We start from the raw sequence: 26,968 nt of genomic DNA, 5'->3' as shown, positions 1-26,968 counted from the left end.
ACACTGCAGTGCAGTGCAGTGCAGTGCGGCAGCAGTGCGGGTGCGGAAAGGCAAGATCTCTTCCCACACACGAGCCCCCGTTGTACCGTGGTAACCGTCCAGTCTGTGCCCCAAGGGTTATGCTTATTTCGCTACCAGGATCTGCTCCTACTGCGACGGTGTCACGACTCGCGGCAAGAGGCTGAGAGAGGGGCAGATCTGGAGTCTGTCCATTTATGCTTGCTTTCTTACTTGCATGCCCTGCCTGATCTTTACTCCGTCGAACTCTCTGTAAAATTCTGTGTCAAAACAACGGCGGAGAGGGCGTCATAGTTTTGGCTACTTACTAGCCACGGCTGTCTTCTTCTTTAGGCAGGTCTCTCGCCGGGCGACATGGATTTAAGCACCCCCTGTGTACCCACTGTCGTCGGGCTTTGAAGACCCACACAGGCTTGGTAATACAACGTAGTCTATGAATGCACTCAGGCACTGTACTCCCGAGGTGGGCTGCATGTGACGCATGTTGGGCTAGTGTTGGGATGAAGTCGGTGTAGGTCTGTCTGCAGCGAGCAAAAGGGGACCCAAGAGAGGGTGTGAGTGATATTCCAGACTCTAATTATGGAGCGATTTAGTCGCCCATGCTGCCACGCTGTGACGTGACTGCTGTCAGATGGCATTTCTGAGGTCTTGAAAATAGGATCGAGAGATGTGACGGCGCTGTCATCCAGTAATTGACGGGACCATCGATCTCGGCGCACAGCATTAGGAAGCTGGGCGGGCAATTATGGTTCCTGCATGGCAAGCGACATCAGCCCATCCGGGAATCAGCAGCTCATTTGGCAATCTGGCATTTGAGCAAGCAGGCAAGGTTGGTGAGCGGCCGCGTTTGGTCGAATGCAACGCACACCGGTGGTTGTTGGCTGCATTGCGTGTGTATGTACTGTATATGTGGTGTGTGCATGTGCGTCCCCGAGAGCGAATCGGCTCCTCACCTTTGGTTCTCGTCAACAACTGGACCCTCACCTTTTCCCGACGCCACCAGACCCCACGCTTGCTGCCCTGTCCCCTGGCTCCCGAACAACCATGGCTGACTAGGTATAGTTATGGGAGAGACGGATGACCAGCCTCAAGGAGAAGGTTTCCTTCGCTCATGTTCAGGGGCGTGCCATCGCTCATTTTAGGAACATAGAGCAATGCCCTCAGGTCGTGCCAGACAGAGTTTGATGCAGGACTGTATGCATGGCGCACTACATTCATCTACTTGCCGCCGAGTGAGGGCTCAACCCAGGAGGTCGGAAAATAGGAGGTAATCTGGGTCTGACAGCGCCCAGTCAGCCAGTGCATGTGCAGCGCCGTTTGGACTCCGTTTCCGAATCTCCATGCCGCGCCGCGCGCGCATTACAACCTCTCTCCAGCGTGTGCAGCATGTTTCTGCAATAAACAATCATTAAGATCCCGCGCCCAGGGCCGTTTCAAAACAGAACCCCCCTCCTCTCCAGCCCTGTTCGTTGGGCCCCCTGCCCCTGCCCCTGGACCGCTCGCGGGAAAATAGAGGAAGCGGCGCACTGGACACCGGATTGGGGCGGAAAAAGGACCACCATGAGATGAACCTTGACAGGCCCATATCAGACCATTACAAGCCGTCCCGTCTGCCGTCCCCAGGGCGCAATAAAACTATGCCGAAAATCGACAGCATACCCCGGCCGACGTCGCAGGAATGACAATAGCTGTTGTATGCTGGCATGACTGGCGGTTTCAACTCGGCCTAGCAGCAAACGTGCGGTTGTATTGGGGGCTGGCTAGCGAACTCTACCATTCTTTTTCCCCCTTCCTTCAGTGCCTCCTCCCCTCAACGCCGTGGCTAATCCCGAGTGCCGGCACATGTCCAACGGCCGGCGGGTGGGCTGTTGATCGCCGGAACGGAACGGCCGGCGCAAACATTGCGCCGACCACACCTGCCACAGCGGGAATAGCTCGGCGTCTGTGTCACTGTGCGATCCTCGGTGATTCTGTGATCTTCTGTGATCTAGACCCGAATCTCGTGGCTCTTGCAATCGTGTTGGGTCGACGTCGTTGCCAAAGGATCCTCAATCACAGTATCAACCAGTCAACTTGCAGTGTTGTAAAAATAGCATCCTCATCACATCGTGCAGCTGTCTGCATCTGCTAGCGAGGGCCAAGACAGAGAAATTCTCTTGGAGTGCAAGTGTGTGCAGCATGCGGCAACTCAACCTCACACCACAAATCGCGTGCACTAGCCGTGGCCGGTCCAGTGTGCATCTGAGGTAGGACACATAGTTTTCACCGTTTGTATGTGTAGCCCATGCTTTATCACGACCCTGCTGCGTGTAGGGTCCGATCTGCAGCACGATTCTCCTTCACCATCGGCGATTTTTCCCGTGCCACACACACACATGGTGCCAGTGGGGGGTCCCTTGTTGCGAACGCCGGCTCTCATTGCACCTTCAATGCACTCCCCTATCCCCGCCAAGGGTTGTAAGCGCCAGCTGGCCCCGGCGCTGAGCTCTATACCTGTCATTTCTCGCCAGGGGCTTTCTGGAGACGAGCGCACAATGCAGGCTACAAGCACAGGATGCAACGAGATCCATGGAGGTTTTCCTCCTGCCCTGTTCAGTCTCGTCGAAGATTTCTAAATCGAGCGCGCGGTGCCTGACGCGGGATGTGGAGAGAAAGCGGGTGCCGCGTCCGATATCGAAATTTAGATCGGCCCATGATCGAGGTAGCATCATCCCCGCTGTCAGGGAGACGAGAGCCCTATGGCCAGCTGAGGCGGCCCGCCAAGAACGTTGGAGATGCTACTTGCTTGTTATGCCTGTCTGCCTAGACTTTTGCCCCCCTTTCTCCTATGGAAGATATTCCCAATGGCGATGGCGGCCGGTCGTGAGGAACGCGCGTACTGCGGTGAATCGCAAAGTGTACTGCGCAGATGGTCTGTCGTAGGCTTCTTGGCGGACACAGTGGTGCACGGCGCCCACTTTTCCCTCTGCGCCAGAGGGGTCAGAGGGGCCGGAGGCGTCCTGTCTCTGAGTGTGGCGCGCTGCACTGGTGGCGCGAGATTGATAGTGATAGTCTGTTATACATCAGGCCAACAGACTGCCCTACGCCTATTGCGGGAGACGATGTGATCGAGGGCACAGATGGCGATGCGACGCCACGCGGGAGGCCCACACTGGTTCGCAGCTGAACCAACAGTCGCTCAGAACAAGTAACCGACCGTAGCTAAGTACCAGAATCACCTCTTCGTCCAACTTCCAGCTACTTAGCTGTCACAACCTCAGATTCCATCCAAAAGAAATTCAGTTATAGAAATAGCAGCCTCTTCAGATTATATCTGTGTATTAAAAATTTTACACACTCTTTGTAGTTGCTGAGATATCTGTGGTCTAAAGTTGAAGGTTTTGGTGGTGTACAGAGATCCGGTCGGTTTCTTGTTCTGAGCGACTGACCAACTGAATCGCCTTGTGGGCTGCTGTCATGATGAAACTTCATGTTTAATGGGCCTTGCGCACAGTGGAGAAGTCGGACGAACACCTCAAATGAGAATCTGCTCGGAGCAATGTCATGTGCTGACAAGGGGCCCTGTTCAGATGGACGTCCGCAGGTTCGATGGGCAGGAACACACACTGTTGTGAAACTAGCTCGACCAACAACGCCTACCAAGGTCAATTGAGTTTCTCTGGCACCGACCATCCTCATGAGCCAGCATAGGTGTAAGACCTAATGTGGTCACTCGAACTTTCAGCTCCGCAGCTTACAACTCAAAACTTTTGGTTGGCCGGAGCCTATTACCTTTAGAGTAGATTCTACCCAAGGTTGTGGTAGATCAGAAACCCAATGGGTCTGCCCACCTGAACTCTATTTCATGTCATGTCCTGGCCTGACAAACAAATTACCAAGTGGCTATGCGTTACTCACGATTCCTTTGCACCACATTGTAACCACCTCTGAAAGTTGTCATATGTCAGCAGGACAAAATACCCTCTTAGTTGTGGGGAGAATAAGATTGCCATCATCACCGTGGCATTGATGGGCTTCCTGAATTCTGGGCACTTGAGTACCAAGGCCATCCATGCTCACGAGCAAGCGCCGTCGGGGCGCTACGATGTTGTTCCCAACGATGGCTTCTTGCACACAGCTTCTCGCGTTAATCATGGCCGCATGCTTTGCGCTCCCGCTTGCCTGAATGTAATCTCTCTCAGATGCCTTCTCATAGAACTGCGTTTCACTTCACGGGGACATCAAAGAGTCCGCGGACATCTAGCCATTTCAGTACGGCAGGCGCCCGTCTAAGATGCCTCAAACTTATCAGAAAGCTACTCGGACATTACTGTATTAGGCTGGAGTATGCCGGTACAACGTGCTCCCGTGGAACTTCCCGTTGCACAATTTCATTCCTTCGTCACGGTAGCTCTATACTCATGCAATTGTTCATGGTAGTTTCTCATTATCTACTCAATAAGGATAGTCACACCGAGGTCTCGTTGATCCAGACAAACGTTCTCGGAGCACCTTGTGAGCATTGTGGAATCATTCTAAATCACAAACTGGAACAACCCTGTAGGCCGCGGCATTCCATCCGCGTCAGATAGACGGATAGGTCTCGACATTTTTGAGCAGTACAATCACCGCAAACTAACCTCGGCGTCTCCACTGTACAGTAATCGACCAAGACTGTGTGGTAGTACGGACAAAGCAGTGGCACAGGCCGACATGTGGCACAACCTACGAGATGGTATAGGCTAAGCGCTGATACAGGTCAAGCGGCAACACAGACTCTTCGGTGACACAGACCGAGAAGTACAGCAGACTACTCATTGATGCATATCTCCTTACCCCTCCTTCATAGTTTGTGGACGACTTCGGTGGCGTGACATGTGTCGGGTAGGAAAACTCACCCGAGGATCTTTGTGCGAGTCTCGAGCTCCCGCCAATCTGTACTGGGTTGAAGTAATAATGGACAGTTCTGGGGTAATTTTGGCATGTACTTGATGGGTGTCGGACCTACCTACACAAATATCAGTCTTGAGCCTCGCTTACATTGGTATACAAGCGAGGTCTGCCAGACTCTTGTGGAAAGCGACTTTTTTAATCGTATCACTGTTCCGCCCAAGGAGTTCTGTCAGCTACTTTGGAGTGCTGTCGTAGTGTGTTGAGGAACGCATCGCAATTTTTGAGCTTTCCTAAGCGGGACATCGACTTTTGTGTGCTCCATGCAATTTTCCCACACTTTTAGAAAGGTGTCACTGCGCAAGAACATGGCCCTTCTTTTAGCAGAGTGCTAGAATCGATACACTGGCGGCGTTTGGATCGGCCATGCCTACATTCAGTATGGCCCTGCTTCCCAAAGCTTCGCTTAGTTGGTGTGAGCTCGTCGTCGACGTCTGAAGGCATAACATAATCGCAGGAGTTTTCTCTAATTCCCTTTCCTAAACCACAGCACTGCAGTGTGCGCCTCAATGACATGGACCCTTTGTCCTTATGAGTTGAGATTGATCACCGGACAAAGCTGCAGCTGGAACTACTCGCTGGTCATGAGCGCCGTGAGTTCTTGCTTCTAAGTATCCCGTCATTCAACTAGATTAAGGCAACTTACTCCTGGAGCCCGCAGAAATTGAAAGTAGAAAACTCCTCTGCCTGACATGCGACATGTACAAGTTTACTCAGGCCATGCACATGAATTTGGTCATACATGTCACATTGTTGGCAAGCGTTAAATGGTCACAGTGGGAGGTATCGTCAGCTTGAAAATCACACAACGCTGCGACTGGGATCCATTGGGATGGCGCTTCTCGATCTCACCTTGGTAAACTGGTGAAGTATGTTCGACAGTAGCACAGGCCCTTACCAGGTCAACACGATGATATCAGATTTGATGGGAAGGGGGGGGGGGGGAATGAGAACGCTACGAGGCTACTGCCCGACGAATGTTGGACAAGCACTGGCCTGGCGAACGTGTTTCCCGGCACGAAGAACCAAACAACGCCATACTCTCCTTCAGTAATTACATCTGTGGCTATTGGTCCAGGCGGCGCACACGCCACAAGGATCGGAGCTATCATTGGTCGTGTAAGCGGGGGTGTTGTGCTCTTTATTCTATCCTATTTCTCAACTGTGGATTCAAGAGGAAACACTTCAGGTGGTGGTGCGGTGTAACAGGCCTCAATAGTCTGGCGAGATTAGAAAAGCCTGAGCTGCAATCAAGCCCCGCACATCAGAGGCCACTTGTAGAATGCAGTGAGGGTCTGAGAACTACGTCGGAGATCACTGGAACTCCTATGTGTGAGCTGATGGGGCACGAGGTGACTGTTTCGTTTGCATGAACGACGAGGGACGGCCGAACTGGGAAATTAACAATAGCTACGGAGACAGTCTGGAAGACAAGCGAATCCTCGAGCTTCGCGGTGATACAAAACGTGCCACGGGCATTAGGTAAAATTAGTTGAGTTGCAAAACATGCAACAAGAATAACTTCAGATGTTAAAAGATTACAAGACACTGGCAGGGAGCAATCGGTGGCAGGCAGGAAAGACTTCAAGGGATTGTTTGAGTCCAGTGCGAGGTGGAAAGAGGCTGGGTCTTAGATGAGGGTGTTCTGGATATCTCAGCTAATGTTCTGGAGACTCGAGATAAGGCGGAGCAGGGTTATCGGATCTCATCTAGCGCTATCAGGTCCACACTGAGTTTTAATCGCGTCTTTGTTAATGCAGGGCAGAACCCACACCGCCCGCCACAAACAGGCGGTGGAGCTCAGACCACCGGCAACTCGACGTATCTCACCTCAACCACACCACTTTAGCAATCCAACTGACCAGTCCCATTCTCACCTCACTGAGATAAACTGGCCAAGCTCAGCAATGGCATCAGATCCATATAATGGCTATAGCCCACAGGCGGCAGAAATACCCAGCAACTGGCCAAATGGCAATATCGCCCAGCTGCAAGATGCTTCCAGCTCGAACCCCGCGATCCGAGACCCAGCCCACGACGACCTTGCCTACAAACCATTGCCCCGTGGTACTAGCTTCAACAACCCACCCCCTGACGGATGGCTCTACCCTCACAAGAAGGGCATTGGCTCGGGTTCCAATCTCGAGCCATTCAGAGCCGAGATTGAGGCTCGCACACAGCGAGGCGAGAACTGCAAAGCCATTGCTGCTGCCTTGAACGCCATGGGTGTCCAGACGAGCGACCGCGCCATCAGCCGTGTGCGCATCAGATGGGGAATGAGGAAGAGAGTTAGTTATCCCTTTAGCCGACCGCATGTTGCGAGTGATCAGGATCCCACTGACAACCTGACAGGCCCAGCGAAAAGTGAAGACGCCTCCACCAGATTCAGACGCTGCGCGCCTCAGTGCCAAGTCAAAGGTCCAGGCAATGAGGAAGGCCGAGCTGATCCGCATGACAAAGGATGGAATGTCGCCCGAGGAGATCTATCAGAGCTTGACCTCCCGCGGCATGGAGCTCAAAAAGGGCGTTGCTACTGTCTTGCGTCTACAGAGCGCCTGGGGTGTTGCGCGCGATGAGAAGCGTTGGCTCGGAAACTTTCGACACCAATGCCACAAAAAGGCAAAAGCACAGCAGTCGGATGCATTCAGAGACATTGCAAGAGAATTGGGGGTGCAGGACATCGATGGATGGGTCCAGGAGAAGATGAGAGAGCACGGTGCCAGGCAGGCAAGACACGAGCTGGCTCTGAAGCTCATGGGGGAGCACGCACCAACGAATCCCGAGCGCAGGAAGTTACAAAAGCCTCGCAGGCCCAAGGGCCCACATATGGACGTCCATGGTACCGACGCGCCCGATGGATCTGAAGACGAAAGCTCTGATGATGAGTCGGAATCGGAGCCCGACGTTTCGGGCGATGTCACTAGTGTGAGGTTTGGGGTCATCGACTCGGCTCGTCAGGGCGACCATGCGGCTAACAACGATGGATCATTGCCTTCCGAAGGTCAGCGTGGTGTGCAGCCACATGCTTCCAAAGACCTATCCTACGTCGATGGAGGCGTCGAAAGCAGTGCGTACCGCGAATTCGCGCCGTTGAACGACTACCCGGAGGATGGCATCGATACTTATGAAGCCGTTGATGATTCCCATGCAGCCGCCAGTATCGCATCACGAGTCTCTGAGCATTTAGGCAACTCATTATCGCAGTCTACATCTGGCTCTCGCATGCAACAATCGCAAACTTCGCAGTCTCACGAGATGCTTGCTTCGACTCCGCCGCCGCCGCATCCTCATGGCTCTTATCCGTGGCCGCAGTCCCCTGAAACCAGAGCCACAGAAACAGCCTCCGCGACCACTCCCGTCTTGCCTCCAAGCCGCAAAAAAGATGATGATGCGAGACAATCTACCACAACCTCATCACCAGCATCAAGCCTGGTGGCGCAATTAGCACCGATGCAAACATATTCGACTGTTGGCCCTCAACCCTACAGCGATCATGCAAGTTCTCTTGCTCAGTTTGCGGGATCAGGTGCGAAACAACCCACTGCGAGTGTGGCGGCGCCCACATCCGCATCGACGGGTGCGCCTGGTTTGGTCCTGCGGCCCGAGGAGGCAGAGGCCAACAAATCGACTCTCAGCACGCTCGACCAGTATAACGCCGCTGCCAAAGTTTACAAGGAGTTGTTGGAGGCCAGGAATAGCAACAAGCCTCTCTCTGGTAGCTTGACTGGCATGCCACCATCCGCCAAAGAAGTCGAGTCTGCGAAGAGCAAGCTTAAAGAGGCCACGCAAGCCATGATGCTCGCGTTGGACTGAGGCCCTGTGTGGCTCCGTGCCGTTACAGTAGGATTATACTGGCCGTCAGCTTGGTACACATGGTAACGAAAAGGATAAACAGAATCATCAGCGACGTGTATTATTGCGATGCTATAGCTAACGCAATCAACCATGCATAAGACAGGCATTTCTACGATTACATGTTGTTCAATTTCAAGGGTATCGTTTGATCCCACGTCCCAATCTCAAGCCGCGTACAGGAACCACCTCATTCTATCCACAATCCCAGAATTCCAGTCCTTTTGTGGTTGTTGCTTCTGCTGCTTCTGCTTCTCCGTCTTGACAGGTTCGTCTGCGCCATTTTCACTCGTCTTTGCTTTCCGGTTTGCGATGCCATCCTTGAAAGCCTTCAGCCTCCCACCGGAAGCGGCGTCCTTGTCCGCGGCAGCAGCGGCCGTGTTTTCATTATCGGCTGCTGCTGTTGTAGATGCTGGCCCTTCCGGCTGCGCCGACGTCTCTTTTTTCTCCCGCTGCCTCCTAGCTTTGAGGCCCTCAATACCGCTGCCGATGCCGCCCTTCATGGACTTGAACCTTCCACCCGAGGCAGCTTGATCCTGCTGGGCAGTGGTAGACTGCGTCGTCGGCTCAACAGTGGAGGGGTCGGCTTCGACGTGTGTCTCAGCACTATCCATTGTCTCTGCTTGTGGTCTCTCAGGCTCCTCGGTGGCAGGGACTTCAGTCTGTCCCGTGCCCCGTCTCCGCGCCTTCAAGTTTGTGATTCCACTCCCGATGCCCCCTTTAACGTTGCCAATCCCATCCCGAATGGACCTGGACCTCACAGCCGCGGCAGGCCTCTCAGGCTGGTCCTCGACGACCTCCGATGCAGCCGCCGCGTTCACGTCACCATCTCTGCTACTAGGTCGGGCATCCGGCTCGGTCCGCATCGCTTGCTGGACAGGGACCTCGCTCTGCCCGTTCTCGGGCGGGCTGAACTGCTCCTGCTCCACGGCGGCGTTCAGCCTCTCGGGCTCGGAGGGCACCAGTCGCACGCTGCCGCCCCGCTGCGACGAAACTGCCGACGCAAACTCCTGCTGGTCTGCCGCGACGGACAAACTGCTGGCCGTGGCGTGCTCCTCCCGCGCCGCGGCCGCGGCACCCTGCACGCTGTCGGCCGCCTTGCCCCTGCGACGCTTATCGCGCGCCTGCTTGACCTTGGCGGCCGGCAGTGCCACGCAGCCGGCGACGAGGCCCGCGATGGCGCCTTGCTTCTTGACGCTGGTTGTGTTGTTGCCGTCTTCTAGCTCGGTTGCTGGCACTGAGTCGTCATCGCTGGAGGTGGTCTTGGCGTTCTTCTTCGTGTTCTTCTTGTTCTTCTTGCTTTCCTGAAAGGCCCTGAGGCGCGCCTTGATCCTGGCAAATCTGGTTTCCTTGTTGACTTTGGTGCGGAGGGCCTTGACGCGCTCCTTTGCGGCAGAGAATTTGCTTGCCTTCTTCTCCTTGGGCGTGGAGTCCTCTTCGGTTGTTTTTGTCGACTTGGCCTTGCTCTGTCGCTTTTTCTTTAGCGCTTCCCTGATCGCCAGAGGGCCGGCGAGCAACGCGGCTGTGAGACGCTGCTTCTTGGACAGCTGCTTCTTGCCGGTAGCGTCGGCAGCATCACCCTGAGGCTCGGCATTGGCAGAAGCCTCAGCTGTGCTGGCGTCTGCGGCGGCGGCGGCGGTTGTTGGCTCATCGGCGCTTGCCTTCTTTGCCTTGCGGTCTGCTAGGCGCTTTTTCATCGCGCCACTCCGGGTGCTCAGGCCCCGTTTCACGCTGCCGCTCCGCTCGTTCAGACGTTGTTTCATAGCGGCGCGCCTGCCGGTCTTGGCCTGCTGCTCCTGCTGCTCCGTGTCCTCGGCTTCATCGCCGGTTTTGGACTTGCGATTCTTGATTTTCTTGAAGCCGCTCGCGATGCCCTTGCCAATCAGGACTGGGATGCCAAGGATGAGGATGACGGGGAAGAAAATGACTCCAGCGGCTTTCTGTGCCTTCTCTTTCTTGCTCTGCTTCTCAGCTGGGTCGGTTTCATCCGGCTGGTCCGGCTGCTCCGGCTGCTCCGTCTTCTTCTTGCTGCGCTTCTCCTTGATTGTGGCCAAGCGCTGTTTGAGAGCTGCGGCCTTGCCCTTCTTCTCCGATGGCTCCGCTTCTGACGTTTCTGGCTGGTCTTCCCTCTTCTTGCCCTTGGCTTCCTTTTGAGGTCGGACTCGGGCCACCAGAATACCAAACCTGCCAGGCTTCTTCTCGCTGTCCAGACGTCCTCCCTTGGATTGTCTAACGTATTTGCGGCACTGCTTCTCCCAAGCTCTGGCTGCTTTTGTGGTCATGAACGCAAGATCTTCCTCCATCTCACGTGCCTGCCACTATTTACGAAGCATGTTAGTGATGAATGGTACAAAGTGTCCAAGCGGGCATTGTACTTACGTTCTCATCTTCCAATTGCTCTTCCGCATCCGTGTAACCCCTCCTCTCAGGCTCCCACCCGATACTCGCCAGGACCCCAGCCGCAGTAGGCGCTGCCGTCGGGCTGGGGAACGCGTGCGCGTTGGCTGTGTGGCAGCTCTGCTGTACGTACCGTGACATTATATCCATGGCCGGCGAGGGGTAGAACGTCAGCTGGAATCGTGAGCCTTTCTTGGCGTGCTCTGAGGCCTGCGAGTCGTTGTTGACGGCCTCGTCGGTGCTGGCGGCTAACACGCCCCCGCCGTTCTGGTTGGCGTTGCTTGGCCCTGCCGTGGTGGGTTCTTCAGCCTCCTCAAAGTGATCGAGAAAGCCTTCTTCTGGGATCTCTCCCAGCTGATGGCCCGTGAAAGGCTCTCCGTCCGCATCGGGAAGTTGTGCCTCTGCAGGGGCTTCTTCCTCTGAGTAGTGTTCGAGCTCGCCCCCTGCGAAGTCGGTCCCTGACTCAGCATTCTCAGCTGTGTCTGCGCTGGGACTTCCATCCCTATGCCTCTTGCGCCCTCGTTGGTGAATCTGGGTTTTGATGGCAGTGACAGGGTTTCGGCGCTTGGCGGAATCGATCGACGCTCTGATCCTCTCTCTTCGGCTCGCCTGTGGCTGTTCATTCTCGACCACGCCAACCACGACCTCCTCATCCTCCTCCGAACTCTCGCTCTCTCGCGGGCCACGGGTCCCATCGATAATGGCCTTCGGACTGATCTGCAGAGTCTTGGGCTCCGGGCCCATCTTCCTCGTGAAGATCTTGACGAACGAACTCGCCTTGGTCGCCGTGATCTGGGCGCGGAACGTCTTCAGGATCTCCTCGGGCGTCTGATCCGCCGACAGCGCCCACGGGTGGATCATGACCAGGTGTGAGACGGTCTTGGGCTGGATGCGGCCCAGGAACACCACGCCGTCGTCGTCGCCCTTGCGCTTCTCCGACGCCCAGATGCACCCCCGGACAGTCGCGCTGTGCAGCGCGCTCAGTGAAACCCGTTTTCCGTTGTGTGCGTTGGCTTTGGCTCTGCGGACGTGCTGTTGCCAGACTCGGTGGGCTTTCCTGGCGTATTTTTCTTTGCCCTTTCTCGGCTTCACCAGGTGCGGTGGCGGTGGCGCGTAGAGGAAGTATTTTGGGGTTATGTCTAAGGTTGAGCCTTGGATGGTCGGCTTGGGGAGAGGAACGAGGAAGGCGATCACCGTCTCTGGGTTGCGGCGGTAGCCGACTGCGTTCATCGTGCTCTCGCCGCGATGGGGCACTGGCCTGATGGCAGCACCGTCTCCCGGCGGCGGGTTGTTGGATGAGGTTTGGCCATTTGATGGACCGGCCTCTGCATCGTCGTCGGCTGCAGCTGCGACCTCCTGGCTCGATATTATGGGTTGAGAAGCCTCATGATGTTCTTCTTCGACCTCAGTCGTCGCATGAGGTGCCTGCTCCGGAGGATTTGATATGCTTGTAGGGGGCACCTCATGCTTTGCAGCGTCCTGAGTCACTTCATCATGCGACAGGTCGATACCGGAGTCCCGCTGATTCTCTGGGACCACGGGCCCCGGCCGCTCCATCTTGATGTCCTTCAAATGAGCCGATCCATCGCGGTCGATAGCCTCCGGAACAGCGCTGGGCGAGGCGACGTGAGTATCTGTCATGACAACGGGCGGCTTCGGCTTCGGCTTCGGTGGAGGTCTCTTCTCGGTGGCCTGAGTGAGACGAGCAGGCGCGATGGAGTGAAAGCTTAGCATGGTCGCGAATTATATGACCACTCAAGGTGGCCAAGCGGACATCACCAGACTGGGTCTTCCGGGACTAAGCTTGGTAAAGTTGTGCGCTTGCACTATCCAACAATGCCAACGCATAAATCTTTTGCGAGCGGAGTATGAAAAAAAGTTGGTGGATTGGGCAGAAGTTCGCCGTGTCACATGGAAAGATCGGGGTGCGCGCCTGGAGGTTCAGCGCCCAGTTGTTTCACTATGCCTATCCCTTGGTCTTAGCCAACGTAATGCATGAATGTACGTACCACACGCTTGCTAGTCATGCCGACACTTGTCGCCTCGAATTCATTCAAAATAGGGCGTGCAAGCACTTTTCCTTAAAGGCAATTTCCTTGTTGCTTTCTGCGGAGAAGGAGGCATAGTTGACGCTAGATTCATCGACAATACTCTACCGACAGCTTTTCCATGTATATGCTCAACCAGCATCATTGGGTCGTAATTGCTGCAATGGCATTGATGGTGCCACGTGTAGACCCAGGCGATCAGATCTATTATCTACCCCTTTCTCGCAAGTCCCGACGTCGCAAAACCAGATGGGATGTGTCCAGCCGCCTAGCCGACGACGAAGCGCAATTGTCGCCATGGCGTTGCGACCTGATGGGGTTGTAGCCCGTTTCAACGCATCTCGCCTGGAGATTCAGCACTCGCTGGTCTCAATTGGCTTTCTATGCCATGTCGGAGTCCCCGAAGCAGGCGCAATCGTCATTCAAAATAACGAGAGAAAAGACGCTGCTAGAGACACACAATCTGCACTAGAACTATTCAATCTCGCATGCATATGCAGTACATGATTCAACGATAAAGACTGCCTACAAGCTATGTCATCGAGACATTGCATCAATCCATATGATACCGCATTAAGGCCCTTTTTGACTGACCGCAAGTTCCAAAGTCAATGTCGATGCGCCCGCGCCAATGAACAAAGGAAAAGTAAGGATTTACCACAACGTTTGTTACAGCGAGGTTCAGAAATCTCCGTTTAAAGAGGGCGATACTAGGCCGCTTCCCTCATCATGGCATGGAAGAGGCGCATGATTAAGTACGTAGTGCACGTGACAACTCCTTCCACAACCCATCCAGATCAGCCTATCTGGTACGCATCCGCGTGTAGGCGCTGGGTCGATTTTCAGGTACCCACTCCTCGTCGCCTTCATCAGCACGAACTCTTTTCTGTGCTCGTGCAGCAGCTCGAGGCTGTGCTGCGTTTTCCTCCTCCCGCTTCTGCTGTTCAGCAAGTCGGTCAGCATCGGCATACTTAGCCTCTGTTCCTGATGCCTCGCTGCTCTGGTACTCTTCCGAGTCAGGCCCATCCGGATCGTACGCGTCCGACTCATCCACAGAGTTAGCGGTCACGAACTCATTCTTGTAGAAAGCTCGATCATAGTCTTCAAGCTCAGTGACTAATTTAGCTTTATTGGAGGAGAGCTTCGCAAATGGGCAATTTTCCTTGACAACTTGCCGTAATCTTTTCTCGTGGTAGATGCTGTAGTCCTTCTCGAGCTCGAAGTGTTTCAGGAACTTGGCTCGGTACTTGCCAATATCGTTGCTCAGCCCTCGCCCTTCAATGCCCTCGATTCGCAAAGCCTCCCTGAATTGTGGGATCGTCCAGGTCTGGCAAGCCGTGATCCTCCTGTCTGCTGGGTCGTAGGGGATCGCCAAGAGCTCATGAACCTGTTTTTCCCGTGCCTCACGATGATTGCTGTGCGCGAGTGGGGAAGCAGCAAAAGCTTCCTGAACTTCACTGAATGTACGACCGTCGAAAGGCCCGCCGTATGGAGAGCCACCGCCAGGTGGCTGGTTGGGCTTCCAACCATCGCCAAATCCAGACTCAGCGTCGAGCTTGTCGCCGGCGCCAAGTGGAGGACCAGTATCAAAATTAAACAGAGCTTTATGATACAAGAAGCACGACAAGTGACCGCCTAGACGACGAGCCCTTTCGTTGAACTCGGGTGTGGGCGGCTTGGGCGTACCCTCAACTTGACCCATCTCCAAGACAAAACGCCCCAGAGCACTAACCCTCTGTTTTGCGGCAGTCAAAGCGTCGCCCGAGAAAAGGCGTTCGAGTGAGCCCGGTTCTATGTTAGCAAGCTCTAACAGCGTAGAACCTATCTTGTTGGCCTCGGAATTGTATTCGGGATCGTAAGAGGCGTCAGAGTCGTCTTCATTGCCAGGATCCTTTTGATTGTCGTTGCTAGTTTCTTTGCCAGGTCCGGGAGTGCTGCCATTGTTGCTGAGGGTGACGGAAGGGGTCTGAGAACTGGACAGAGGCGGGCACGCAATCAGATGCTCAGGGTCAGGTCCAGCCTTATCGCCTCGGTCTTTGGACGCGGGTGTGGTTGTATGTTTGCCAGCAGTCACCGCAGGCGTACTGCCGTGCTCAGACGAGTGTTGAGATTCGTTGTCATTGCCTTCTTTATCGAGAATGTGTCGCAAAACGTTACAAGCCTCGGTGAGCGGACCATCTTCCTTCGCTTCATTCAGCCATCTTATGACTGCATATAGTGTCTCCCGATGGTACTCCACAGAAAACTTTTCGCGTACTTCTTCGAAAGCCATAAGCTCTGAAGAGTCACAGATGAGTCTGAACAATGTCACGGAGGCGAGAAACTTGTTACTGTCAACCTCGCTGCCAAAGACCTTGTTCAGGTCATCTTTGCTGCAGACCAATACTGCATACAGGAGTCCCTTGTAGCGGGATTTCAACTGGGTATGGGCCCAGTATGCTCTTGCCTCACCGAGACTCTTGATGGTATAATGCTGGTCGGTCTGGGTCGAGCTTAGGCCGTCGACTTGGGGGAATATGTGCCACATCCAGTTGCCGATCTTTTTTCCTCTCTGCAACTCACGCTCTGCATCAATGTAGACTGGATTTTTACCGGTCCCGAAACGCTGGTTTTGGGCGTTGAGAAACTTTTCCAAATGGTAGGGGTCTGAGTCTCCGCCGTCGCGGCTCGTGACGACTAGGCCATCCGGCTTGCCTTTAGCCGGGGCTTTGCGTTCACGCACGTATACGAGCAAGTTCGGCTTGTCATCTGAGTTTTTGATGCCTTCGAATGTCGAATAGTCGATGTTGCCCTTGGGGCTAGGACGATCATCAAGCGATAGCCATTTGTTCTCATCGATGCGCAGAAAAGATTTGTAATGTGTGTGAGCATTGAGTGACGCATCGCTGGCAGCGACAATCGACTCGAGTTTGTAGACGCAGTTGCTGTCATCGCCCGGTCGTCTCGGATCGTCCCTCAGTTCGGACAGATCCAGTCTCTCAGGATAATTGAGCTCCGCGTTGCGTGAAAGCCATACCTTTCCATACTCATTCCTCATGGTGAAAGTGGTGAAGATTTGGAGAACCTCTGGGAGATATGCAAATCTGAGAAATTCGTGTACCTGCACATCTTTTCTGCACACGGGGCAGGTTCTCTTCTCCTTTCGATCGACCCACATAGATTCCGATATTGCCTCGGCCAAAGTCATTTTGTCCCTGATCTCGACGGGGAAAACATAGCCTGCTTTACCTATACCTATGTTCTTTTGCCGTCGTAGTACCGGACGTTGGCAGTTGCAGAACATAGGCGCGTAAGGAATAGTGTAGAACTTGAAGAGCTGCTTGAATCTCGTCGGCAGATTGCTACAATATCACAACATTGGGTCAGTGTCTCTTCACTCCAATGGCTTGATTCCTCGTACTTACACCTCGGCATGATCAACGTGGCCGATCTGCAACTTAGCCCACTCAATCCTATCTAGGACGAAATCGACAACCTCACCCACACTGGCTTGGCCGCTGTAATGAGTCGCCTGATCGACATGGGCCATCAAAGTCCAGACGGTGTCCACCCTACTCTTGATTGCAAGCCGTCGTTCGTCATCACTCTTCTCGTTTGACCCTGAGCCGCGGAATTCTTGATGCAAGGAGTGCAGCTCTTCGAGGATCGGGTCTTTGAATTGCTTCCTGGCGACGGCCTCTTCAAGGAAATTTATGAAAGGCGAGATATGGAACAAGGCCATGAGGGTCGCATTGAAGAATGACATATCCGGAGGGACGCTATCGCTGACCACAGGCCAGAGCGACCTGTTCTGGTCAACCCTTCCTGTGGCCAGTGGAAGACACCTGGCATACTCGTGACTAGTCTCCTTTACCAAGCCATGGTTGCGATCCAGAGGCTGTGCCACTAGGATCGGCTGAAGTTGATAGTGGGCTTCAGGCCCGTCGGCGACGGTATGGAGATCATGACCTTGCTCCTTGACCAGGAGCGGAGTCTGAATTTTCGTGCTGGCGTTTAACGAGTTTGCCATATCGAGTGCTTGAAGATGATGACCCGAGCACGACTTTGGTAGAGATGGATGGGCCTGTCGGTGTTGAGAAAAGAAAGAGCCTTCATGCGTCTGAAGCCCCAGCGTAGTGGCATGCTCGGGCTACCGCTCTTTCTGAAGAGATGTAGTTTAATGTTCCTTTGTTGAGCGCATGCAAGGATACAGCGCTGTTTTCGGCTATGGCTGAGGGAAGATGCATTCGTGGAAAGCAAGTGGAAACTGGCTACACCAGCCTTTGTTGATTGGACCCAGTTGAATGCCATGGTCGACAAAGCTTTGTGCGTATCCTCGATGCCTGAACAATCGTGATCACCTGTGGTATGGGGGAAAAGGGGAGACTCGTTCCTCCATTATTTTCGTGCACACGCACACTCACACACACACACTTTGTCTCTCATTTCGGCGAATGTAGAATGAGACACACATGCAAACGCCCGCACACCAATCCAAACGGTGTGTCGGTCTCAGCACGGAAGCCTCGTCTGCCTTGCTATGTGATGAATGCTACACTGTGTATTGAAAATGACAAAAGGCCTACCCATCATGGCCTTTTGTAAATGCCTTAGTGCAAGGACAACCATCTGCAGGTACCAGGCACTAGGCTCACTGAACAATGAAATCATCTGGAATGTTCCTTCGTGGCGTCGACTGGCATTGGTTTTCACGACATTGTCTACCACTGCGAATCAAGGAGACCATTCAGTAATCCATTATTCCAATACTCACTTGTTGCAACTGAGTCCAAAATGGGACATGTCTGTAATTACCTAAGACCCAGTCAACACCAGAACAAAACATTGTCGGTGGAGGGATGCCGCGCTGAGGCTGCCACGTGGTTACTGACAGTATTCGAGCGCACGAAAACAGGGATTCTTCCTTGGTTCCAAATACAGTTCGTGCGTGAATGCATTTGTCCTTACGGCAGTGGGGAATGACCCGTGACTGTCCTCTCCTGGAGCGTGATATTTCTGTGTAAGCATGTCTAAATTGGGACCTTCGCGATACGCCCTGACCTCTCATGAACATCTCTGTGATGGACTGTTCGAAGTTAAGGATCACTCCATACAATCCGACGGTCTGCCGCAATGCGTATTATCAACCCCGTCTCTTCTGACTTGATTAGGTGCGGTTCACCACATTGCTTTTGCACTTCGGTCGGGTTGCGACTGCAGGATCCACCTGTCCCCAACTGTGAGGGCTCATATATCTCCGCCACTTGCCGCGCCACAACGAATACAAGTTCAAGACAGTTCAGAGCTCCTTGAAACCGACTGGGCGCAGCTGTCTGCATGTCTTGACTAAGGGGCGGGCACCCCCCGGCTTCGACAGCTTCAAACACTATCATCCCGTTCCGGTCTCTTTGGTGTGTAGTTTCAATTTGGAATAAGCTGAGGTCGTGCAATGTCGTCCCAAGTCGATTCATGTTGATAGCCACTGGAAGAACAAGAGCTATAAATAATCTGAGTCGAGAGACAGCGGAGACTTAAGCTGCCGTGTACGTGCACATTGATATACAGAATGTCTAATCGGAACATCGCCCCTGTCTGCATACGTATGTCTCGGGGACTCGCACTTTTTCTTCGCCCGTGAACCGCTATTCTTTTGTCAATAATCTGGTTCTGAGGTCAAACCGGTCCACGCGTTTGTTTGATACAATAACCTTAATTCCCCGTTAACAGACATTCGACGAAAGAGGAATTCGTCTGACCCAATTTATCTCAAAGACCAAGATCGAGGACCCACGCACGGCGCGACTCCATCCCGACCTCTCACAGCCGGCCCAAAATGCCGGAAAGTGGAGGGCCGACCGCCCATCTGGGCACGAGGGCACAAGAGTAACCCCAAGATTCAACAAGCCTGTTTCGGCTCAGCCAGCCTAAGCCCGATGTTGGCTCCAGGCCTATGCACCCGTGTTAGCTCCACACCACCTCCACCGGTAGGGCTGTTTCAGGCCCGGGTACCGCCAACCCCTGAGCATGTGTGATAGGTGGGTGGGCCACAGGTGCTTTCACCAGATGGAAAACGCGCCGACACGAGTCTCATCTGAAGTGTCATGCAGTGTTCTTGGAGTTCGCGGTCGTATTCGTTCATGACATGATCACAGACAGGGTCACCTTGACGGGCTGTTCAATGTCCCCGCCACTCTACAAAGGCCCTCGTTTTCCCAAATAAGATGCACTAGCTGATCATAATGGGATCGCCATCTGGACATCAGATGCATCGCCATGGCTGCTCGAGGCGCCAAGTTCCATTCATACTTGTCGTTTTATTGATCGTTTTTTGAGTTTTCCTTCATAACAACTGCTCAGCCGTGCTGGGCCACGGCGACAATCATTCATTATGGACAAAATCAGAAAGAGGGGGCAGAACATCAAGCTCTTCTTCAAGACCGACTGGAACATCGTCCGGTTGAGGCGATATACTCGGCGAGGCGTGAGGGAAATACGATATGGTGCCGGACGCTACTTCACGAACAAATTTCCCATCGTTCAATGGATTGTAGGATACAGTCCGAAATGGTTGTTTGGTGATGTGCTTTCTGGGGTGACTGTTGGGGTTGTTTTGGCACTTCAGGCTGTGAATCTGCCGTCGACGGCCGGCGGGGCGATATCAACTCAACAGACACTCATCGCGAGTTGGCTTCCTGGATTCATTTATGCCTTGACGGGTTCATCAAAACGTGAGAGCATTTGTCTACTATGATGAGTTTGATATTGGATGTAAACTCGGTGACTAACTCTGGATCTCTGTGGTAGATATCAGCATCGGTCCGACCTCAGCAGGCACGCTACTGTCTCTTCAGATCATCGGGCCATTCGCCGCAGCAGCTCGGATTCCCCCATTCATTATCTTGCCAGCGTTGACATTTTGCGTCGGGATTTGGTTCTTGGTTTTTGGCGTGTTGGGACTCGGGTTTCTGTTCGATTTAATCCCGATCTCCATCAGTCTGGCCGTGGTCACGACCCTCGCCATCAACGTCGTCCTCGTACAGATTCCCACGTTGCTTGGTCTGAACGGCATACCTCCTATTGTGCCCGCAATCCCACCAGCGATAATCCAAAACTTCAGCAACATCAGTTTGAGGACACTGGCGATCAGTATTTCTGCAATCGTTTTCTTAGCGGCGTTACGTTTCGTTGCCCAGAGATGGGGGAAGAAAAAGACTATCCCAGGCATGGCTGCTCGGGTAGGATTTAGATCGGGCAGTCTGTTGGTTGTCCTTATTTTCACCATTGTCAGCTTTTTCTTTATTCGGAATATTCCCATCACTCAGCAATTTGTACCAGCCCTCCCGCCAAATATTCAAGGAGCAGCAGCTGCTGGTGCCGCGGGTCCGCCATCCGCTGCTGTGCCACAAGCGTCAGTCAACAACGCCAGCACCGGTGCGACGCAGATAGTTATTCCAGCCAGGCGGGCCGTGCCTCAATTCGTCCCAGGAGTTGAGTTCCCCTCTGGAAACTTCGGCTCAGGTGTTCAGCGCCGAAGCGAACTGCTCCCGACGGGCCAGCCTACGAACATCTCCGTGGCCGCAGCGTCTGGCGCTGCTGCGGCCGGTGCCTCACCATCGCTGCCAAAGCTGCCCTTCTGGGCAGTGTTCCCCCCATTCACCGCCATGATTGTCTCGCCGCTTCCGCCGATCTTGAACCTTGTCAAGGCGCTACTTCTTCCCAGCCTTCTCGTCTTCATCGTGCTCAACATCGAACACATCGTGGTCGCCAAGACCTTCGGCCACTACCATACGTACACAATCTCGAAGAACTCTGAGATGTTTGCTGCCGGCCTTTCGAACTTGGCTGGATCATTCTTTGGTGGAGTCCCAGTGGGAGGCGGAGACATGGCTCGGTCGTCACTGCTCGCCGTAGCAGGGGCCAAGAGCCCACTCAGCCAAATCTTCACATCTGTTACCGTCCTGGTGGTGATGATGCCCCTGAGCGGTGCTCTGCGGTTCCTGCCCCAGGCTGCCCTCTCTGCCATCATCGTGGTTGCAGTGATCGACCAGCAGCCACCTCAAAAGCTACTAGGCGACTACTTCCGGCTGTCATTCACTGATTTCCTCGCCTTCTTTCTGGCCTTCAACATTGCAATCGTTGTCCCCGCCATTGGGGTTGCGATCGGCACAGCAGTGGGTGTGGGGATTTTGGTGCTGTACACCCTGTTCAGGGGCATGTTCTCCCGACCCAAGGCCATCTCGGGCCCCGACCTCGAGAGCATGTACACGGAGAGGTTGGTAAGACCGTGGCAGCAGGGCGAGACGATCCCACCGGGGACCCAGGTGCTTAAGCTGGAGACGGACATGATCTGGACCAATGCGGACCGCATCCGCAGGCACATCGTCGACACCTGCATGGTGCACGACGCGGGAGTGGCCGCCGACAGCATCAACACACCTGAGCGACCGTGGAATTTCCGGATCCACAAGCACGTTGCGGCCTTGAGAAGGAAATACAGGGTCTCCGACGACGACTCGGACTTTCTCATCCAGCACCGCCCTCGTCTGCGCGTTGTGGTGCTGGACATGACGTCGACGTCGTTCATTGACTCATCAGCCATCCTGAACCTTGAGATGATGAAGAGGCAATTGCGCGAGTGGGCGGGGGAGAACGTTGAGTTCCGCTTTGTTGGGCTGAACAAGCACTTGCTAAAGCGATTCGAGCGGGCCAAGTGGCATATTATTGACCCTATGGGACCCCGTGTGGTTGAAGAAGGGGAGGAGTACATGACCAGGGACTTGAGATTTGATCATTTGCCTCACGCGATACACTTCATGAACCCGGAAATGACATTGAATGGGATGTGGGAGGAGGTGGCAGTTGTCATGGGAGATAACATTGACAAGATCGACAAGGCCTATGTCTAGGTGCAGCTACAGAACATTCTGTCTATAGTGATGCAGTCTTGGTCTGATCTGGCGCCGCTCAATGCGGCTTGGGTGAGTTAACGAAGGACTCGATCTAAGTCGAGCCAGGAGGTAATGGTATGTGTATATAGTTTTGTTCCAGATACCGCTTGAATTTCAGCACTCACTTTGCGATGCGTTTAGTTGACACCTATGTCACATCAAATTCTCCGCGATTCTTCAAACACTGCACATCAACTCGAGAAGCTTGATTCGTAGGTAACAGCCACTAAGCAAGTGAATCGATATCCAGGGCTAGACTGCTAAAGTGGCTCAAACAATTGAAGGTGAGTGGTATCTAACAAGCTACATACAAAGTCATGAAACACCACATCTACAAACATATCTACATACTAGTAAAATAGCAATGGAATATGTTATGTCGAATCCGTGACAGAGGCTTACCAGTCGGGAATAGGCTTGAATCGCAGATACATACCCCCTTCAGGCTTCATCGTGATCACACCCTGTACCCTAGGCTCCTCCTTGGTATGCAACTCAATCTCAAACTTGCCAATTACACCAGCAACAGCACACCTCAACTCAGCCTTGGCAAAGTCCCGTCCGATACAAGCACGGGGCCCATGGAGGAACGTCAGCTCGGCAAAGTTAGTGGACGTGCCACCCGTCTTATTCGGCCGCAGCGTGCCGTCTTCGGCCTTGTCGATCCATCGCTCCGGTACGATCATGTGCGGATTAGTCCAGTAGTTGGAGTGCCTGTTGATGGCATACGGGACGAGCAGGAAGTCGGTGCCCTTGGGAACATGGTAGCCGGCGACGGTGGTGTCTCTAATGGCCTCGCGGACTGTGGCCGGCACGGTAGGGTAGAGGCGGAGGGTCTCCTCGCACACGCCGTTGAGGTAGGGCATGCCCTCCAGCAGTTCCGAGGTGATGTCCGTGTCGTGGGCTGGTATCGCCTCATGGATCTCGGCTCGTAGCTTCTTCTGGATCTCAGGGTATTTGGCGCAAAGGTAGCAGGTCCACGTCAGGGCACTGGCGGTTGTTTCATGCTGGTGCGAGATGTCAGTAATCCGATCGTTTCTTCCCATCGGGTTTGTGACCTACCCCGGCAGCCAGGAATGTAAGCATCTGGTCGCCAACCTCTGGGTCGGTGAAGTCACCGGTCTGGATAATCCTGGACAAGATATCGTGCTCGGACAGGTCACCGCCTTCTTGCAGTTCAAACTTCTTCTCCTTGATGATATCTCTGCATACGCTGCGAAGAAACGTGCCAATTTCGTTCAGTGTCTTGTTCTCTTTGAATGGTAGTATTCGAATGAGCCATTCAGGCATCATGAAATGCATGCCCAAAAAGACGAGACGGCTGAACTCGGGTCGAAGAAGTTCGATGAAGGCATCTGAGACATCGTTTGATTCCGAAGTCATTGACTTGAAGTCGCGTCCCATGGCAGTAGGACCGATGATATCCAATGTCAATTTACTGATTCTCACGTGTTAGTCTGTCGTTATACTCTTTCAAATCAATGACTTGGCCTACCTTGCCCACTCGCTGAGCTCGATAATCCCAAAACCATCGTCCCCGTCGGGATTCTTCGCGATGTCTTTCTCAAGCTCTTCTAGTAGGATTTGTGTTTTCTCCCACATCAGGTTGTACAGTTCTCGTATCCTGCGAACATGGAAAGCGGGCGTCAAGACCCTTTTCTGATGCTTGTGCGCGGGTCCCTCGCTCATGATGAGACCCCATCCAATCGCTCGTCCTAGAAACGCACGAACGCCCCATGGCTTCTCAAAATCATAAGAGTTGGTATTCAGCATGTCGCGAAGGGCTTCGGGTCCGGTAACCAGAATAGGCGAGAGCCCGATCAGTCCGGGCATCTTGAGGAGCTGTGCATCGGGCTCTTTCTCCATCCATCGTAATGCAGACTTCCCACGGGGGGACTCATAGAGTATTTGGCCGCGATTTCGTTCCTTGAGATCCACTACGTCAGTTATATGCCCGACTCCAGGCTGTAAATGCCGGATGAGACTTACTCCTGTGATAGTAGGAACATTTCTAAGGGGATCCCGAAAGCTTGGGTATATTATGAATCTATCAAGAAGAAGAATAAAGAAAGATGCAACGAGGGAACTTGCGTATGGTCGATACAGTACAAATTCTGGTGCTATCGAGGGTTGGAACACTGATAAGAGGTAGCCAAAAACACCTCCGAATGCTAACACCTTGAGCAGTAGTAGCTCGAGAGCACGTGCGGGATTCATTTTTGCGATCCGTCAAAAAGACTATCATATGGCCGTTACATGGTGGTGCACAGGACGACGTAAAGGGCACTCAGAGAGATCTTTATTCCATCGCAGACTGAAGTGCAGCCTGAAACCATGCGAGCTTGATGCCATCACAAGTTGTTGAGTTGGAGTCACTGTGCCTCGGCAGATCGCTGAAACATCTGAATGGACGCTCAGAGTGCTGGCCGCCCAGCCTACAGCAAGGAGTACCCTTGGCGATGCCAATCGACAACGCAAGCTCGTGTGGAATTACCACATGCGGTTTCTGACCTACGGCAATTCATCTGATTCACCTAGCAACAAAATTTCTGGAGCGCATGTGAAAATCAACCTTACGGACTGCCCAGGCTGCAGTGCATTGCAGAAAAGGGTATAACAACACGTCAATATGGCTCCGAGGCTGTGGCTGTGACGCGTGTCCACTCGACCAAATGAAGACACTGTTGTTTGCCGTTGTTCAATTGATTCTTGGCTGTTGTTCAAATTATCTTGTGATGAGCAGGGTTTCTGCGAGAAGGAGTCTGCGTCGGCTCATCTGCATGTACCTCATTGCAGCTGCAAATCAGTCTGCCAAGTATAGACGTGTTTTGCAAGGCATACTCTACGAGGCATTATGGTCATGTCTTTAAAGGGTTCCAGGCCTGGGTAGTCAGCCCAATCCGACTCGCAGCTCTGGAACGATGGGTGGGCACCGACATAACAAGTGCCATGTGTCAGTGAGAATGGAACTCTTCCTCGATGGAGCCGGTCCGGGCCGCACCATCTGCGCTCCAGTGGCTAATGCACGGGACACTATGTAGCCATCATACCACGGCGCACTCGAACCAAATAGTACATTCGCCCGTCAGGTCGAACTAGCTATGATATTTGATCCAGAGCGTAGTAAGCTGTGCGACCGGGCGTACCTTTGCCCTGTTTTTTTCGCACCTTTTGGCTGCAAGAACTTGCAAAGATGTCAGGACTAGATTCCCGGCAAAGACAAGATTTCGTCTGACCGGGTAGCACTCAATTCATGTATATGACAGATGAAAGGGCCACACGGTCCTTCGTATATTGGATTGAAGGCCTGTATGCTGGACTCTATCACAACCAGAACATTATGTGTCACATTAGGGCATAAGCACAAGATATTGTTATTGATTGAGCACATTATCAGACACAATCGTAGAAGGAGGGAGACTCAACGTGAATGCAAGCAGTAGAGCCAGAATGTCAAGTTTTATATGTGATTCTCTCGCAAGTTTTCCTGATTATAGATGTTCGAGCCATAGAGAAATGCTCTAAGTGTGGATTTTCCAAGACAATGAGCCTCTGCTGAAATGAAAAGATCACGTATGCTCTCACGGGGAACAAATTAGTACCCAAACTTCTTTGCAATTCCTACAGCTGAAATCTTTGACAGAGCTTAGAATTGGACGGAGCACGTGTAAAATGAAAAGATACTCATCATGATGAATCATATTGTATGAAAGGAGCGCCCATCGCTCATTACGAATGGCGATAGAAAACCGGGTCTCGATAGTCTATTTGCTCTATTAGATGCAACAACATATTCGTGACAGCATGGTCACAGCGGGGCCATAAATGGCTACTATGAGATGAATATCTACAGTTAGGACCATTTTTGCTTCCTGCAGCGCATGAGCAACCATATTACTTGTGAGCAGCAACCACATGTCAATGTCCCTAGTTACTTTCAATTGCTTATCAGCTTCGTCAGCAGTGGATTCAGAGTTTCAAAATAGGTGGAACATAGTAATTGATTGAGGGCGAGCAATAACGCTCATTCCATTCGTTCAATAGTACTCCAAAATGTGCTCCACCATCCGGATGAATGTGTTGGTGGCTTTAGCAAGGCCGTGGAACGTGAACGTTTGTTGGCCACTCAGGGTGGGCTTGTCGCTCAGCCGCAGCCGGCTTCATCGAGTTATTCCAATGGGTGGTCAAAAGCCATGAGTAAGCAAAATAACATTTCATGGAACCTCGCTTGGAATCCACTCTAGTGACCCAGTCTGCAAAAGCCACATCATTATTGGTATGGCTGGTGCGATCCTCCGATTCCTACAGAGGAGCGCTAGACTGCACCCGAGCAGCCGGAAACAAGCCACAAGTTTGTAGGAAGGAATCCACCGATAGGTTCCAGATGTCTCCGGCACGCTCATGCACTGGCCAAAGAAGAGGGAAAGGATGAGACTAAATTGACCTGACAGTAGCAGGAGGAACGGAGCTGTAGCATTCGCCCGCGGGCCGTCGCGAGTTTGACTCGGCGATCACACCCTTACACTTTCGGCGCGGGCAAACCCCACAGAAGGATTACTATACATTAGCAGGAACGTATTTGCACGTTTCTCGTCTCCACAGGATGCGTATGCCCGCCAATTCAAGTGAAAGAACTCGGTGGCCGCGGCCTGCGAGAGATGCTTGACGCAGACAGCTTCTGGGCAAGATGCGGCCGAACGGGTCCTTTGATACCGGGCCTGAGCTTGATGATTCCGGGCCCGCGTCCTGACTCTCGTTTGCTAAGGAAGCTTGCACTACTTTGGAACACGAACGATG

At 53.2% G+C, this 26,968-nt stretch overlaps 5 protein-coding genes across 5 annotated transcripts; 2 read left to right on the top strand and 3 right to left on the bottom strand.

Moving 5' to 3' along the window:
• Nucleotides 1-6,854: 6,854 nt before the first annotated feature.
• J7T55_010487 (uncharacterized protein) lies at nucleotides 6,855-8,760 on the top strand (the record flags this gene model as incomplete). Its single annotated transcript, XM_053145036.1, has 2 exons — nucleotides 6,855-7,235; nucleotides 7,300-8,760. 2 exons carry the CDS (start codon nucleotides 6,855-6,857, stop codon nucleotides 8,758-8,760), a joined length of 1,842 nt encoding a protein of 613 aa, XP_052992334.1.
• A 206-nt stretch (nucleotides 8,761-8,966) lies between these two features.
• On the bottom strand, nucleotides 8,967-12,930 carry J7T55_010486 (uncharacterized protein; the record flags this gene model as incomplete). The annotated part of the gene is made up of 2 exons (XM_053145035.1): nucleotides 8,967-11,117; nucleotides 11,179-12,930. 2 exons carry the CDS (start codon nucleotides 12,928-12,930, stop codon nucleotides 8,967-8,969), a joined length of 3,903 nt encoding a protein of 1,300 aa, XP_052992333.1.
• Nucleotides 12,931-14,046: 1,116 nt separating this feature from the next.
• J7T55_010485 (p-1 complex subunit mu-1) lies at nucleotides 14,047-17,253 on the bottom strand (the record flags this gene model as incomplete). The annotated part of the gene is made up of 2 exons (XM_053145033.1): nucleotides 14,047-16,585; nucleotides 16,649-17,253. The coding sequence occupies 2 exons, from the start codon at nucleotides 17,251-17,253 to the stop codon at nucleotides 14,047-14,049; spliced, it is 3,144 nt and encodes a 1,047-aa protein (XP_052992332.1).
• Nucleotides 17,254-19,611: 2,358 nt separating this feature from the next.
• On the top strand, nucleotides 19,612-22,129 carry J7T55_010484 (uncharacterized protein; the record flags this gene model as incomplete). Its single annotated transcript, XM_053145032.1, has 2 exons — nucleotides 19,612-19,951; nucleotides 20,028-22,129. 2 exons carry the CDS (start codon nucleotides 19,612-19,614, stop codon nucleotides 22,127-22,129), a joined length of 2,442 nt encoding a protein of 813 aa, XP_052992331.1.
• A 440-nt stretch (nucleotides 22,130-22,569) lies between these two features.
• J7T55_010483 (uncharacterized protein) lies at nucleotides 22,570-24,004 on the bottom strand (the record flags this gene model as incomplete). Its single annotated transcript, XM_053145031.1, has 3 exons — nucleotides 22,570-23,178; nucleotides 23,234-23,609; nucleotides 23,667-24,004. The coding sequence occupies 3 exons, from the start codon at nucleotides 24,002-24,004 to the stop codon at nucleotides 22,570-22,572; spliced, it is 1,323 nt and encodes a 440-aa protein (XP_052992330.1).
• Between the last annotated feature and the right edge of the window lie 2,964 nt (nucleotides 24,005-26,968).

This window comes from Diaporthe amygdali (assembly GCF_026229845.1).
Source record: "Diaporthe amygdali strain CAA958 chromosome Unknown NODE_19_length_847323_cov_64_739301, whole genome shotgun sequence".
Classification (NCBI taxonomy): Eukaryota; Fungi; Ascomycota; class Sordariomycetes; order Diaporthales; family Diaporthaceae; genus Diaporthe; species Diaporthe amygdali.
The sequence above is the reverse complement of the archived record's forward strand: the minus strand, read 5'-3'. Positions and strand labels throughout refer to the sequence as shown.